Source organism: Ahaetulla prasina, chromosome 1 (assembly GCF_028640845.1).
Source record: "Ahaetulla prasina isolate Xishuangbanna chromosome 1, ASM2864084v1, whole genome shotgun sequence".
Taxonomy (NCBI): Eukaryota; Metazoa; Chordata; class Lepidosauria; order Squamata; family Colubridae; genus Ahaetulla; species Ahaetulla prasina.
The window spans coordinates 215,656,415-215,673,672 of NC_080539.1; the positions used below are offsets into that span (position 1 = coordinate 215,656,415).

General features: G+C 35.8%; 1 protein-coding gene across 2 annotated transcripts in view; it reads left to right on the plus strand.

Moving 5' to 3' along the window:
• Positions 1 to 15,492, plus strand: part of SP3 (Sp3 transcription factor) — a 23,273-nt gene extending 7,781 nt beyond the window's left edge. For both annotated transcript variants that reach the window (XM_058190416.1, XM_058190405.1), the window contains 4 exons: positions 4,182 to 5,535; positions 13,071 to 13,263; positions 13,585 to 13,781; positions 14,023 to 15,492. In XM_058190416.1, the coding sequence (XP_058046399.1) occupies positions 4,182 to 5,535; positions 13,071 to 13,263; positions 13,585 to 13,781; positions 14,023 to 14,339 (2,061 nt within the window). In that variant the 3' untranslated portion in view covers positions 14,340 to 15,492. The remainder of the gene's footprint in view (positions 1 to 4,181; positions 5,536 to 13,070; positions 13,264 to 13,584; positions 13,782 to 14,022) is intronic.
• The last annotated feature ends 1,766 nt before the right edge of the window (positions 15,493 to 17,258 follow it).

Genomic DNA, 17,258 nt, shown 5'->3' on the forward strand with positions numbered 1-17,258 from the left:
TGGATCGGAAGGCTATTAGGAAGGTTTTACTTTAAAAATAACCCTCTCAAAGGGGAAAATGGACCTTGGATGGCTATTTAAAATGAACATTAGTTTTAAATCCTCACAAATTACTCTGATTGCTGGCCTCCACCCTGCGATCCTCAACACATAATCTGTTTGGTTGAGCCCATTGATTGTGGCAGCTTTCTTGGTTTCCTGCTGCTAATAGTGAACAAGAGCATATACTGGGTGTACTGAATCAAGATCACGATCATGAAAGAAAAGCAATATGACTTCATTTTTCCTTCTAGCTATGCTGCTGAGGACATTGTGGTAATGCAGAGTCCATATAAATGCGATTGGGATGATTTCTGAATTAGGGAAGGTACACTGAATTGGATATAAGGGCCTTTTGAAAATGAAGTTAATGATAAATAAAAGGAAATATGTATTTACATCATTCATGCCATATGCATACACATTCTTATATCTTTTATATATCAACAATTATAGAAGATCTTGTACATCCATTACCACCTCTAATAATAGACACATTCGTCTATTTTTTTTAAAAAAACAACAACAACAGGAAAATACCAAGTTTCACAATTGTGGCATTGTATTGTACAAAAGAAGCATCATAAATTGCTACAGTGTTAAGGTGTTCTTTGACTAGTAAATACTAGTTACTTGCTGACAATAAGAGTTCTGCCATCCTGAGAAAGGAATTAAAAAGTTAAGTCACAATGCTACTTTACATCAATAGCTGTGAAAAAAGTTAGGGTAATTGTACACTTGTATATGAAATACATTTTAGGAAAGTCAAGCAGCTGCATATGGAAGAAACTGGCAAAGGTTACGTGCTTCCTTTGGCAGGACAGATCCCGCTCACTTAGAAATAGATACTCTTCGGTTATAGAATGTGAAATCTGGATTCAGACCTATGTGTGCTGATACTGTTAAAATATAAATACCATATTATTTTGCTCTCCATTTCTGTGAACATTTTTATAAAGGCAAATATGCATTTCCTTCATATCCTTAGCTATCTGATGTATCAAACTTGCACAATTGCATTTATTAGTCTATGACATATTTTCCTCTCCTTTTTATTTATTTAGCTGCCCAGTGTCACCGTATAATAGGAGAGAGAGGTGGCATAAAAATTTAATAACCAAATATTTTTAAACATATTTTCTCTTGAACACAAAATTAGAATTGACCCTATAAGGTAGTACACCAGTAATTCCCAACTTGAAGTAATCAAGATTGCTCATACGATTTATTCACATTTCTGTGAGATATCCAAATCAAGGAAAAATTGAGATGGCAGTGCCCATATGTAATAAAATTTAAATTATTTTTTTATTTAATTTTTGAATTTCTTGGTTTCCCATCTGTGGGGACCATCTCTGTGATGCTGTGCACAAGTGCCACACTGCCAGCTCCTGGCATATTAGATGATCTTCAAACACTTTGAAAGCTGATGGAATGGATTGCATAAAAGAAAAAATTAAGGTCTATTCTTGCCAGCAATATTTTGGAACCATAAGAATTTGTATCTCACGTTTGTAACAGTTCTTTCTATTGTTTTTATTGCATGAACATAATGAGAAATGTATGGTTGGGATATTTTTTTATATTATAGTTTTTACTATGGGTTTTTAAATACCCTTTTCACATCCTGAACTTTCAGGAAACCCCTGGGAGAAAATAGCTTAAAGATGTGCAACTTTAGCATTCCAGAAAAGTTAGAAGTAGTTAAAAACATTTTCAGTTAGAAGATCATAGGATTCTTGGAAGATGTGTATCTTAATAGAATCTGACTATATAGAAACCACAGAGCTGTACAACTCTGCTCCTGGTTGCCACATGTAAGAGGAAAGCCTTGTGTTACAAGGAGGTATCTTTCAGGACTTTAAAGGAAAAAGATACTGTCATTTCAGTTTTTGAAACTCTGCCCAGAGCATGAGAGAGAGAGAGAGAGAGAGAGAGAGAGAGGGAGAGAGAGAGACGAAGCTCTGTTGTTCCTTATGCTTCTTTGGCTTTGTACATCAAATATTTTAAAAATAACCATGCAGGAAAATTCATGTAAAGGAAAAATATAAGCACATTGTAGTTCAGAAGAAATATATACATGTAAGGCCAAGACTAGAAAATCGTGTTATTTCTAAGGTTGGGCACCTTAGAGTTTTTTGAAGAGTTACTTAAATGGGGAATGATTAATAGTGTAAACTGTAAGGAAGATGGTCTTTGAAAATTCAACTCTTTTTCTGTTTTCAAAATTTCTCCAAAACATTTTAATAGCTAAAGTTATAGTGGCTGCATCTTTTATACCCACCTTGCGTTCTTATAAATGCAACAGCTAGTATTAAAAAAGAACCAAACAAGTTATTGTATTAGATTTGTTCATTTTTTCTGCCTTGTGAATTTTTTGAACATCAGAAAAATTAGGCTGTGTGGTAGTAGTATCTCAAATTTTCTTAATTTATAAAGCTGTGTTTTGAGTGGGAAGAAAGCTAAAATGATATAAGCTCTACAGTTGAGAGTAATAAACTGGAATAGCTTGATTTTCCATGCCCTAATTCAGGCTAATAATGCCACGGGTATGAGTGGAAAGTACTTACTGCTCCTATTTATGTAATGTAATTTTAGCTTAAAATAATTATCTATTATGTATCAGTGTAGCTGTGACTGTTCTGTAAGTTCTTAAATCATATATTTTCTTAAATCTCCAAAACAAAGCACTTATCGCTTTTAACGACCACATATACCTTTTTTCATTATTCCTCTGACTTAGAAATATTGATACTTTAAAATTGTAAAATTAATGTAAAGGTCAGCATTTTATCACTTAAAATAATTTTTGCTAAGGAGTGATATATGTAAGTGCAATACAGGTAGTTCTCAACTTATGACCACAATTGAGACCAAAACTTCTGTTGTTAAGTGAGACAATTATTAAGTGAGTTTTGCCCCATTTTATGACCTTTCTTGCCACAGTTAAGTGAATTACCACAGTTGATAAGTTAATAACTTGGTTGTAAAATAAATCTGGCTTCCTGTCAAAAGGTTGCAAAAGGTGATCACATGACCTTGGGACACAGCAATGGTCATAAGTATGAACCAGTTGCCAAGCGCCTGAATTTTGACCACGTGATTAGAGGGTTGTAACTCTGAAAAATGGTTATAAGTCACTTTTTTCAGTGCTGTTGTAGCTTTGAATGGTCACTAAATGAACTGTTGCAACACAAGGACTACCTGTATGCATTCATAAAGTTGGAATTGAAAGGGTTTTGTAAAGAGGGACATCCAACATGCCAGAGATATGGCTAAGATACTTTGGGAAAGGCAGTATCCTGATACGTGCATATTGTACAGAATTACTTGATCAGGTCAAACTGTTCAAATCAAAGGTAGTGTCGGAGAAAAGACCTCTCCCGTTTCTTAGACAATCACAACTTATTAAACCAAGAGATGAATAAATTTTGGCCTCCACTTTGGGACAGTTGATAAACAAATAGGATGTATCTTGCTAATGATAGCTTCCCCTTTTATTTTAATTGAGAAATTATGATTAACAACTTCAGAACCCGACAATTATCAAACTACCCTCAAACTATGTTTTAATGTTCCAGAGCTGTTAATTATAGTTTTCTAGTTTAGCTAAAGTAGGAATTAGTATATAGTAGACATCTTTCTAATTATGTTTACTGACACGTGTAAAAATGAAGAGGCTGAATTGATAGGATTAACTTGTTTGCATTCTGGCATAACAAGTCAAAATCTATTTCTTGTTCTTCAGTTATTCAAATATATGTATATCAATTACACAATTTTGGAAATAGTTCCTTTTTAATAACCCACTGTTTAAACAAACTCCGTATACTTAGTTAACCAAAAAGCCGGAAAAAATAAATAAAATGCATAAGTTGCTATTTGCTCATTATAGGTGCTATTCTACAATTAACAGTTCAGAATCTAGATTAATTTAAGGAATTAATAATTATAAAGTAATTAAAACAACAAAGGAAGAAAGATTTCTGTGTGTGGAGTACAGCTGAATTTTTTATTTTATTTAACTTTATATAGCACTAAGATTGAACTATTTGGCATACTATGTACATGCAAGTAGTGTATTGCTCATCTGTCATTTGCACAGACATTTTAATTTGGTTTTTGTTTTTGCTTTTGTTTAGACAGGAGATTTGGCCTCTGTACAGTTAGCAGGAACGCCAAATAGATGGGAGGTGTTGTCTGCTACACCTACAACTATTAAAGATGAAGCTGGCAATATAGTACAGATCCCAGGGGCTGCCACAGTAACTTCAAGTGGACAATACGTTCTTCCTCTTCAGAGTCTGCAGAATCAGCAGATATTTTCTGTTGCACCTGGTTCGGATTCATCAAATGGTACTGTGTCCAATGTCCAGTATCAAGTAATACCCCAGATACAAACCGCTGATGGTCAACAGGTTCAGCTTGGTTTTGCAGCCTCTTCTGATAATGGTAGTGTGAATCAAGAAACTGGTCAAATTCAGATCATTCCTGGCTCCAATCAAACCATTATTGCCTCTGGAACATCCTCTAGTAACATTCAGAATATTTTATCACAGACTGGCCAAGTCCAAGGGGTTACAATTGGTGGTTCATCTTTTCCTGGGCAAGCACAGGTAGTGGCTAATGTTCCTCTTGGACTGCCAGGAAACATCGCGTTTGTTCCCATCAATAGCGTTGATCTAGATTCTCTGGGTCTAAGTGGTTCTCAAACCATGACTGCAGGCATTAATGCCGATGGACACTTGATAAGCACTGCACAGGCAATGGACAGTTCGGACACTTCTGATAGGACTGCAGAACAGGTTTCTCCTGAAATGACGGAAACAACCACCGATACAGACTTATTTGTGCCAACATCGTCATCCTCACAACAACTGCCTGTAACCATAGACAATACTAGTATATTAGAACAAAATTCAAACAGTTTGCCCTCCACTAGTGGGCAAGTCCATAGTTCAGATCTTCAGGGAAATTACATCCAAACATCTGTCTCGGAGGAGACACAGGCCCAGAATATTCAGGTCTCAACAGCACAGCCTATTGTACAACATATACAGCTTCAAGAATCTCAACAAACGAGTCAGGCTCAGATTGTACAAGGTATTGCGCAACAGACAATCCATGGTGTGCAAGCCAGCCAAAGTATATCACAACAGGCTTTGCAGAATCTTCAGCTTCAGTTGAATCCTGGAACTTTTTTAATCCAGGCACAGACAGTGACCCCATCTGGGCAAATAACTTGGCAAACATTTCAAGTCCAAGGAGTACAGAACTTGCAGAACTTGCAGCTTCAAAATGCTCCTGGCCAACAAATAACATTGACACCTGTGCAGACCCTCACTCTTGGTCAAGTTGCAGCAGGTGGGGCCTTGACTTCGACACCTGTTAGTCTAAGTACTGCTCAGTTGCCAAACCTACAAACAGTTACAATAAATTCCATAGACTCTGGAGGTATTCAACTGCATCCCGGAGAAAACGCTGACAGTCCTGCAGGTATTGTAAAACTAATACTTTGAATTATGGTAAAATTAGTCATAATTATTGAAGCATATAAAACTTGATGTTGACATTTAAGAAGAAGAAAAATTTCAGCTGCCAAAATATATTTCACTTCATACAGTCTAAAATTCTGATGCTTCTTCTTGGTTAAATTGATTTGTGATTTGTCAAGTTGATGTTTTTAAAATTATATTTTTCAAATTTTGGATTCTGAAGGATTTTTGATACCAGAATTGGACATACGTACTCCATTAGCTCATTTCATTTTTTAAATAAGTTTAAAGCAAAAGCAAGTTGTTAACAGCATAAATTGATTTTAGAACTGAAACACTAAAATTTGTTCTGAAACAGAAAGTCCAGACGTGTTTTTCGCTTAACCTCATTTCATGAAACCACTCGGCAAATTTATTTTGAAAACAACAAGGGGTTTCAAAAACAGTGCTCTGGTACGTGAGCTTGGTAATTATTTTATGGAAAAAACAGTAAGGTGAATATGAACATTTTTTTATGCACTGTGAGGTGCAAAGAAGGTGGATAGATTCCCTCCCCCCAGTCTCCAATAATACAAATGAGTGTCATAAGATGAAGCTCAGTGGTGGAAGACTTGGGAAGGCAATAATAATTGTTATGTGTAATAAATATTTGAATTGTACTATTTGCTTTGCCAGCATATAGCTTTGTAAATTTAATTTAATTTAATTTAATTGTTGTCAATGAAGGCATCAGTGACTGCTAGTTATGGTGGTTATATATTGTATATCCCCAGGATTCTGGAAATACATCATGCAAAATTAAAGTGGAAGTGGACTGTTGCACTCATATCCTCTTTTTGAGCTATATTATTGACTTCTGTCACAAACAGAATGGTGGACTACATAGTCTTTTGATCTGATTCTGCTGCATTCTCATTTAAGACAGAATAATCTTTTTTTTATCTGGAGGGTTACATGTTGCACACTTTTATTATGGACTATATGTACACACTTGACCCTGGGAAAGAGGATATATATATATGTATCTGTTTCATTGGTGATAGTAATTTATCTCTCTAAAGTAGCATTAGAACTTTCCCAGCAGCTTACCAATCACCTAGTTTGCTCCTACCAATCTCCTGATCAGCTGTTGGTGAATTGTAGAGAGCACTTTGGAAAAGAGGATGCTATGTCTTAGTTTGATAGTCTTGCAGGATACTTACATCAAATCTTAATGCAGCACGTGTATAATAAACAAGCTGCAATATAAGTTTGTATGGCAACTATAGTATGGGCTATAACCAAAAGGAGTAAATCAGCTGTAGGCCAGAAGAAGCAGCTATGAAAACTATTGGAGAAGTACAAATACATGTTTTTTGTCCTCTCCCATCCTTTTCCAGATTGCCCTTTACTGAAATTTTGTTTATTTCTTTTTTTTTTATTCAAAAAGTTTTACAGAAAATTTTTCTCCCCCTTTCCCCCCACCTCCCCTCCCTTCACAACCCCCCTTCCCCCCCGACTCCCCGGAACGAGCACAAAGTATAGTTAAAAATAAAACAAACATATGCTAAAAAATTTTCGTCCCAACTTAATTATACCCCTACAATCATCAATTCCTAACTTCCCCCGAAAACAATCAAAAATAATACATCATAATCATTCAAAAACAGTCTGATAACTCTTAGTCTGATATCTACTTTGAATATAGTCAATCCATTTTTTCCATTCCTTTAAGTATCTTTCTTGCGTATTGTCTTTCAAAAAGGCTGATATCTTCGCCATCTCAGCCAAAGTGGCAACTTTCAATATCCATTCTTCTATTGTAGGTACTTCTTTTTTCTTCCAGTATTGTCCTATTAGTAATCTTGCTGCTGTTATTAGATTTAAAATCAATTTAGTCTCAATTACTGTACAGTCCGTAATAATTCCCAACAGAAAAAATTGCGGCAGGAACTTTATCTTCTTTTTCAAAACATTTTGTAAAATCCACCAAATTTTTATCCAAAAGGCCTTTATATCCTTACAAGTCCACCAAATGTGAAAATATGTAGCATCATTACAATTACATCTCCAACATTTTGCTTGCATATTTGGATACATACAAATTTTGTTTATTTCTTTTGAGTCTGCAACTTTGGGTTTACGTCATAAGGAAGCAATAAACACAAATATGAAAGTGCTTTGGGGAACGGAGAAATGACAGTGGTGAAATCCATCTTAAAATAAGGTTAAACATTTTTTCCACAGGAATGCATATAAGGATATTTTTTATTTTTTGAGAAGATTGCATGAAGAAGGAAATTGCTATCTTTGGCCATGTTTCCTTAATACATTTTTAGTTGCTTGACTTCTGGATTGGTACTGATACAAATAAGCCGTTATAATTGTCATTCTGTTTAGTCTATCGTTCCCTGTTAAAAGGATAGGAGTCCAGATAAGGATGTGATTTCTGTCTATACGTTTTTGGGAAGCAATGCATATTCTCCACTTCCTTAGTCCTATGGGCCATTATTTGGAAACCTGAAACTGAAGAATGTGTGGTCTAGAAACAGGATTGATTAACCTCATTAATTGAAAAGCTTTCAAAAACACACTTTTTAAATAATCGAATTATCTTAGGTTTACCAGAGAACCAGTTGGATGTAGTAGTTAGGGCATCAGGCTAGAAACCGAGAGGCCACGAGCTTTACTCCCACCTTATGCACAAAGCCAGCTGGGTGACTTTAGGCTAGTCAGTTTCTCTCAGCCCTAGGAAGAAGGCTGTGGCAAACTGCTTCTGAAAAACCTTGCCAAGAAAACTGCAGGGACTTGTCCAGGCAGTTTCTGAAATTTGGACATGATTAAATAGAAGAAAAAACTTAAAATACTACCTTTTTTATTACTTATAATAAACTGCCTATGCTTGAACATTGCACACTTACCTAAAAAAAATGAGTGATATCCAGTTAGGATCATTGCTTAAAGGAACAGATATGTTCCCCTTCTGCCTTGTAGGCCTTCTGTGTCCAAACCTGTTCTAGCATATTGGTGGGTTATTTGCAATAGATTTAGGATTTACAGAGGGAGGGAGTATAATACAGGTACAGGGTATATTTTTTTATCACTATTGGTAGCTGCTGACATATTTGCATATTGTCATTAAAAAGATAGTTGAGCTTTTTAAATTATATTCTAAGAAACTAAAAGACAAGAAAGCAAAGTATTTGGAATGGTAGCCAGTAATTATTAATTAATAAATGTTTCTTATATTGACATATGACTATCATTTGTAATGTAACTTTTTCATGCAGGCTGAATTTTAAATGGGATTCTCACTGTTTGAATAGGTTGCCTTCATCCTCCAAAATTTTATCAATCATGTCTGACAGCTGAGGAGACCAAATGAATTTTATACCTGAAATAGTTCTTTAACAAACATGACTTTGAATAATTGTTATATTTTAGATCCATTTTTCTCTTCTGAAGATAAATATATATTTTAGCAGGGTGAATAAAAATTGATTTTTTAAAAAAAAATTAAAAATCAGATTTTTAAAATTTAAATTGGATTTTTTTTATTTAAATCAGATTTTTTTTAATAAAACGCTTTTGGAGTAAAAATCTAAAGACAGTTTTATATTTAAGATACATTAATAATTTAGTTTATTCAGCATGAAATGGAGCTTAATTATGTAGCGTGAGGCTGTATATTCTGCAATATTGGGACGGTCGGTGAGTCAACAGCAGGCTGGAGGAGCTGCTGCAGGACAAAGACGACAGTTCTTTAAAAATTCAGATATAAATTGAGTTGATTTAAATCAAGCCTTTTTACTATTGATTTAAATCGTGATTTAAATCGAGTTGATTTAAATCAAATCCACTCTGATTTTTAGTTTTAATAAAAATGTATTTATATATTTAGTCATTTTGTACAAATGCATTCAATTTTAATGAGTCAGCATTTAGTAGTGAAATAATTTAGGAAAGGACTCAAATTCGTGGGAGATCCATGTATGTTTCCTGCTAGTTGAAATTTTAATGCTTTTATAGAGGTACGTATATCTGAATTGGCCAAATGTTCCCAAACCTATATTTCATTAAGAATTCCTATTTTTCAGAATTATCTGAAAATATAAAATATTTATATTTTATCATTTTTGGGAGGGTGTGCTTATGGAGCAACTTGTCTTGGGAATCAAGATGCCAAAGCAATTGCTTCTCAGATGTTGCTTTGTTTGGCTCGCCTCAACAACTCAGTATTTCTGGATTTTCATGAGATTACAATTCCTGAACACACATTGCATGCTACTGTGGTAGAAACAGAGAATTACGGTAGCATTCTTTTGTGTGCATATATAGTTCTCTGAAAAGTAATATTTGAAACCAAATGGATCTGTACCAATATTCAAGATAACAGTCCTGTGCCCCTTTAACTGGAAATAAATTCTGTTGAAGAGAGTAGAACTTGATTCTGAGTAAAAACCCATAGAATTACACTATGAAAGATCCGCTGGTTTGAGTGAATTACTCATTCTGGCTTGGAAGAATTATTGTGTTGATGAACATGGAGAAAAAATGAGTTGGACTTCAGTTTATAGGCACATGGTATAAAATGACAAAAGAATTTGGTGGGGCAAAAGCCCTCTAAAAGATGTCCATCAGAAAAAGTATAGGAAGGCATTGAGCACTTATAAAGAGAAGCTTCTTCAAAACTGAATAGGTGGCCTCAGTGCGTCTTCCTTTGCAACTCAGAGATGGAGGGGATGGAAAGAGGTGTATGCTCATTTTCTACTGGTTTTTTAAAAATTGTGAGACAGAGGTTAAAATAGAGGCACATGGGAGTTGTAACAGAGCAAAGCTGCCCATGAATTTGCTTGATAGTTTGGGAGCCCTTTTACCCAAATTTGGAAGTTTGAAGTGCAGTTTGATTGAGAAGTCCAATAGAGGTGCATGTACTCTTGTGCATGTTTTTATTATATAGTGGTTCTTGTTCATCTTTGGAGTTGAGTAATATTTTATTTTATTTAAATTTATTTGCCATCCATCTCCTTGTGGGGCCATTCTGAGCGGCTTGCAATGGCAGAATGTAAAATTATAAAAAACGTAAATGTAACAATGAAACAATAAAAAATAGAGTATAGCAAAATGAACTTAAAAGATGGGTGGGGAAAGAGAGAGATGTGTGGGGGGGAAGGTGGGGTCTGCTGTTAAGTCTAATAGCCACCTCCATTGGGTCCCTAGGCCAACTGGCAAAGCCAGGTCTTCAGGCTCGCATAGAAAAACAGGAGGGTGGGAGCAGGCCTCACCCCAATGGGCAGGATGTTCCAAAGGACCAGGGCTATGGCAGAGAAGGCTCTTCTCCTGTGGAGCTCCTTGACTGAGGGAATCTGCAGCATGAGTGGGATGGGCCTGTCCTAGTGGGATGAGATGGTTCATCAAGTAACCTGGACCCATGATATGGAGGACTTAAAACGTCATAACCAAACCCTTACTGCACCAGGAAACAAACCGGCAGCTAATGCAGTTCATGCAGCGGTGTTGTAACATGGGCCATTCTAGGAGCTCCAAAGACTGACTGCTCATGCTGCCACACTCTGCACTAGTTGTGCATTGCAGTAATCCAGTAGGGCTGTAGTGACTGAGTGCAGGGAGTCCTGATACAGGAAAGGTTGCAGCTGGTGCAGAAACCAAAGTTGTGCAAAGGCTCTCCTAGCCACACATGTCACCTTTTCTTCGAGCAGAAGACATGGGTCCAGGAGAACCCCTAAGTTGCTAACTGGGCCTGACAGGTGTAGTGCAACCCCATCCAGAATGAAAGATGTCAAAAACCCGGATCTTGATGCTCCATGTACTCAAAGCCACTCAATCTTGTTAAGGTCATCATAGCTTATTGTCCTGCATCCAGGTGCCTACAGTCTCCAAGACCTAATGAGAGGATGGTGACAGCATTACTTAGGTCACCAGGGATGGAGAAATAAAGCTGAATATCACCAGCATATTGATGATACCTCAATCCGTCGTGACAGATGATCCCACTCATATAAATGGATCAATATTATATTATTTGATTATATATCTTCCTCAACATCAAACTTTAATATCAATGACAGATTGTAAAACATGTTCTGTGGGAAACTCTAAGTCTGTGGATGTGTGTGTGCGTGCTAAATATCATACTGAAAAATATTTTCGGTTCTTGTTTGTACTGAATATGAAATTTGTCCAGCAAGCACTATAATTTAACTTGTATTACTTAAACAAATATCAGTGGCAATTAGATTATTCTTTTTTGTTTTTACAAGTTATTCTTGCAACACTTTACAGATTTATAACATTAACCTTCCTCAACAGAAGTTCTTCATAGATACATATGTTGTATTGCAGCAACTGAAGGCTATTAAATTTCAGGGTAAATTAAGTGTATTAAATATCCTTTATATCACTGGCGAATATAGAGATGGCTATTATTAGACAAAAATAGGCTAATCATAGTAGTTTGAATGCTAAAACAGAACTATAAATGTAATGTAGGTGAATGCCTAGAGATATTTAAAAAAAAAAACCTTTGTATTTAATTGATATTGGCTGTGTTTCTTTTGAAAGCTTGGCATTTAAGGATTTTTTTTCTTCCTTTGGCATGTCATCTTTCTTTGTCCTGGCTTTGCTGTGTCTGGGAAAAATGCTGCTTCCATATATAGGCTTCTTAAGGCTTCCCATTCAGAGTAAACGGAAGAGCTAACACTCAACACGACATGAGGACTGGCAAAGCATTATGTTGAGCTTTCATGTAGCTCTTGAAGATGCGGAGGGAAGGGCAGTTAAATTAGTTTCGGCCAGCTAGAGCTGATCTAAGGACGAGAAGCATATGTTTTTGAACATATTTGAAGGTTGTTGTTGACCTGACCATTGGTGCAGCAATCCCACTTATACTTCAGAACTTCAGAACCTCTCCAGCAGATGTACTGTTATTGTACTGGCTCACAACTATCAATTACTTGTTTTAATTTCTCAATCTTTGCCATTTTTGGATGTGTTTTTAATGTGTCAATTTATCATTATCATTACCTGCTATCAAACATCTTGAGCTGTTTAGACAACTACACATCAATGAAGCTCCCAGGCCAAGATAATAATTTATAAGGGTTTGGTGTTGTTGTTTTTTAAAGCATTCTTGAAACATCATTTTCACCTTTTAAAATCTTCTCTCTACTTTCAACAGAATTCTTTTACATATTTCATTGAAAAGCCCTTTTTTTGAAAAATAAAGGTTACTTTTTCACTTTCTAGCTAGAAAAAATGGTTTTTTTGTAACATTTTTAATGGTATTTTTAAAAGCATGCTTAGTTGATTTGACACCTGAGTCTAGATGTGGATTTTCAGTAGAGAATGGCTACCATAGTTCTTATGGCTATGAATAAAAGTACATAAATTGTTGTCTGGCATTCTGAGATTGGAATGGATTGATTGATAAGATAGGATAAACAGATAATATTGCAAAGCTTGAGACCTTTACAGTTTTCTCCTTTCTGTGTAATGGGACTGACTGTTGATCTGTAATATTCCTCCTCTTACCTTTAGATATTAGGATTAAAGAAGAGGAGCCTGATCCAGAAGAATGGCAGCTTGGTGGTGATTCTACATTGAATACCAATGACCTGACACATTTGCGGGTGCAGGTGGTGGATGAGGAAGGGGACCAGCCGCATCAAGAAGGAAAAAGATTGCGAAGGGTAGCTTGCACTTGCCCCAATTGTAAAGAAGGTGGTGGAAGGTATGCATTCCGTGTCTCATTGTATAGCAAATGCCCTTAAAATAAACGAGGCAAAAATGAGAGTGATCGTTAAATTGAGCATCTGTATCTGTGGGAAATCTTGCTCTTTCGGTGCCAATGGGGAAGTGACAGATTGAAGGATGTGGTGTTAGATTCCGCGGTGACAACTCATGCTGCTCCTGAGCTAGTTAATGCCCTTGATCACTACACATCTATGCCGAGGTACTTGAATGCGTTTTCTTACAGTTCAGTGTAATATGCAACATGTTTTGATGAAGTCAGTGTTTTGAGTAACGTTTGTTTCATTGCATGGTTTAACAGAGGCACCAATTTGGGAAAGAAGAAACAACACATCTGTCACATACCAGGATGTGGGAAAGTCTATGGAAAAACATCACATCTGAGAGCTCATCTTCGTTGGCATTCTGGAGAGCGGCCATTTATTTGTACGTGGATGTTTTGTGGAAAAAGGTTTACCCGTAGTGATGAGCTACAGCGACACAGGAGAACACATACAGGTGACCAAATCTTTTTTTTTTTTTAACTTACTTCTTTTGGCATATGGGGTGGAAATTAACGCACCAGTCGTTAAGCATTGCGACTGATTTCTAGACATCTATAGCAATGCTTATAAATCGTATGTGCTTTTCTATTTAAAGAAAAAGGAAGAGCTGTCAAGCGTTTTAAATTTCAGCTGTGTTAAGGTTACGTTTGCATTGGTGTGAAAGAAAAAACTTCCTTTTTTTATATGTTGACCAGGTGAAAAGAAATTCGTCTGTCCAGAATGTTCCAAGCGCTTCATGAGAAGTGATCATCTTGCCAAACACATTAAAACCCATCAAAATAAAAAAGCTATTCATGCTAGCAGTACAGTGCTTGCATCGGTCGAAGCAACACCAGAGGATACTTTGATTACTGCAGGCGGAACAACGCTTATCCTTGCTAATATTCAACAAGGTTCTGTTTCAGGGATAGGAACTGTTAATACATCTGGCACCAGCAATCAAGATATTCTTACCAATGCTGAAATACCTTTACAGCTTGTTACCGTTTCCGGAAATGAGACAATGGAATAAATATACACAAAATACCTATTAATTGTGGTTATTTTTATACAGTAGTGAGAAGAATATTGTTCCTAAGTTCTTAGATATCTTTTTATTGATGTGCAAAAATTTTTGGATTGACAGTAACTTGGTTATACATGACACTGAAATGCCTTACTTTGTATGATATTCCATAGTATATTAAAATGGTAAAATTGCATGAGTTTTGTAGGTACTTTTGGAATCTAGAAGAGATTAAATTTTACCAACTTGTATAAAAAGAAATTTAACAATGGAAATGGTAGTCTAATCAAATGCATCAATCCTTTGTGGTTTAGTGTAAAAATGAGAACATGTTGGTATTTATCTATTGTAAGATAAAAATTGATTGGTGAAAAGAAATCATGTTATGATAAAAGAAATTTTGTAATTTTCTTGACTGGAATTTTTATTATGCATAACTGACAAATCAAGTTTCCAAGCAAATGTTTCATTGTATAGGCTTTACTTAGCTCATCAAGTTGTCATTTTGAAGCTAATTATTTTAATTAGGTTAACTATGTACAATATTTTAAGCATTACTCTTGTAAGATTTTGAAAATTACATTTTAACATGGAGCTCTAGGGATAGTCACATTTTAAATCCTGTTGAAAAGCCATGTTTAAAGTTTAATTTTGCCAAAATAATGTCTTGTTAATAATATTCTTTAAATAACTAATTTGGGCAATATAACTGATGTTTAAAATTATTCAAGGCTTAAATAAAAATAAGTTGCTGCATTTTGGGTGATGAAACAAAAATAAAGATACCCTATTCTTGAATATTGGAGGACCAAAAATTAAGGGTATCCATGTCAATTGCAATTTTTATCTAACTTTGTCTCCAAATACATCTGTCTGCCAGGGCCTTAAAAGCCATCATGTAAATTATCAGTAAAAAAAGACACATAAGCACTCAGACACAGACACACATATACAAATGCAAATAATAGAAAATCATTTCCATAGGGACAATAGTCCATATTAATATTAGTGATAGTGGAATAAGGGTTTTACGACGCTTTTTTCTGCCAAGCTTTGGTTAGTTGAGCTGCATTTAAATATCCACATCTTTCCTTTATGCTTCCCTTAAATTGTATGTATCCAGTACATTTAACTGATAAACATATATGTTTTTTATTAAGCTGATTTTTTTATTTTTTAATTACTGTTTATATTTTCAACTATAAAAAATGTACACTCTTAATTTGCATAGCCAAGTCTGTAAGTGCTCTACCCGTTTTACAAAAAAAAAAGTACAATAATTGCAACAGTTCACTATTTACAAACATTTGGAAAATCTGTTCATTTGTTCAAACCACCTCAAATTTAAAGACTACCTTATTGTACGTTTAAAGTGTATTATAACAGTGTGGTAGTTAATAAAACACTATTTTTTTTCCTTTTGACTTGGGATTTCTGGTTTTTTTGGCCTTTACTTAATTGTTTAAAAATAAGTCATTGAAATTCATGGAGGCAGATTGTGTTCCTTTTTACCATTGCACAGCAAATCTTAGGCACTTCATTGTTGACCAATGGACCAGTATAATTCTTCCTTCATGTTCATTTCAATCCAATCAAGAAACACATGCAGTTCTCAAAGACAGTTATTTTTTCAATTTATTTTGATGGGTCTCATTGGATATATAGCCTTTGATTTGGATTTGTTTACACATAGTTTTGACATCGGGGCCTGCACTATGAAAGAAACTCGACACCTCCACAATCCTCCACTGGCCCCCATGAAATCACTGGGGTATTAGAGAGTGTGGTCCAGCGGGCGTCCTTTTGGAAGTACCACAACATGAGACTGTCATTTAGAGCAATACCGAAATAAAAACGGCGAACGTAAAGATACATAATTGTTTGCTAATGTATGGTAGTGCCAGAGCTGCAAGCAAGTCCATTGGAAGCCATAGCATGAAGTATATCTTGCATTATATTCGGTTCCTAAATGCTACATGATCCCTGCGGTATTACTTTTATATTACTAGTGTTCTCTTGTAGCCCTATCATAAGTCCTCCAACAAACTTTGATGCACCTTGATTATTTGCCTACTTTCTTAGCAAATACCCAATTCACTCCTGTAGAGGCCTTGTAATTGCCCTAATTCTCTAAATGTGAACTGTCTCATTTTACGAAGCAACCAGATAGAATTAAGAAGGGCCTATATGAGATCCCAAAGGTGCTTTTCCAAAAGGCAACTGGGCTTGTTTGTTTTTTTCCCTCGAAAACATTTTGCTTCCCATCCAAGAAACTTTCTAGGATGAGAAGTCAAACATTTTCAAGGAAAAAACCCCCCAAGAAACTCCAGTTGTCTTGGAAAAGCACCTTTGGGACAACCATGACCTGGATCATTGAGAATCGCTAAAAATTCCTATATGGGATGTATTTTCAAGAAATCATGATTATTCAAATATACCAATTGGATAAGTTGATTCAGCCATTTGCCGTGAGACCTCATGCGTCAACTTTAGTTTTATTTATGGTATGAAATTGGTTTATATCCTGAACTTTCCCCCCATGCAGGGCTATGCAGTGATAGGGAGTAGAGAGATCCACCCTCTGCGTCAGAGGTGTCAAACTCGCACTGTCATGGCGTTGTTACATGACGTGTTGTGACTTTTCCCCCTTCACTAGACTGGGCGTGGGCGTGGCCAGTGCGTGATGCATCCGGCCCCCGGGCCAGGAGTTTAATAACCCTGCTCTGTATCTTCAATGATGGTTTGTGATTCAGCAATTACATTTCAGAGATTCTGAGGTGAAGGTTACTGCCTCTCTATTTCACTATTATGTTTAGAGGACAGTCCTCTTTTAGTGTTGATTGCAGGCCAACAAATACTTGTGTCCTGATAATGGGTGGTACAGCATCCACCCGAAAAAGTAGCTGAGGAGAGACAAACTATACG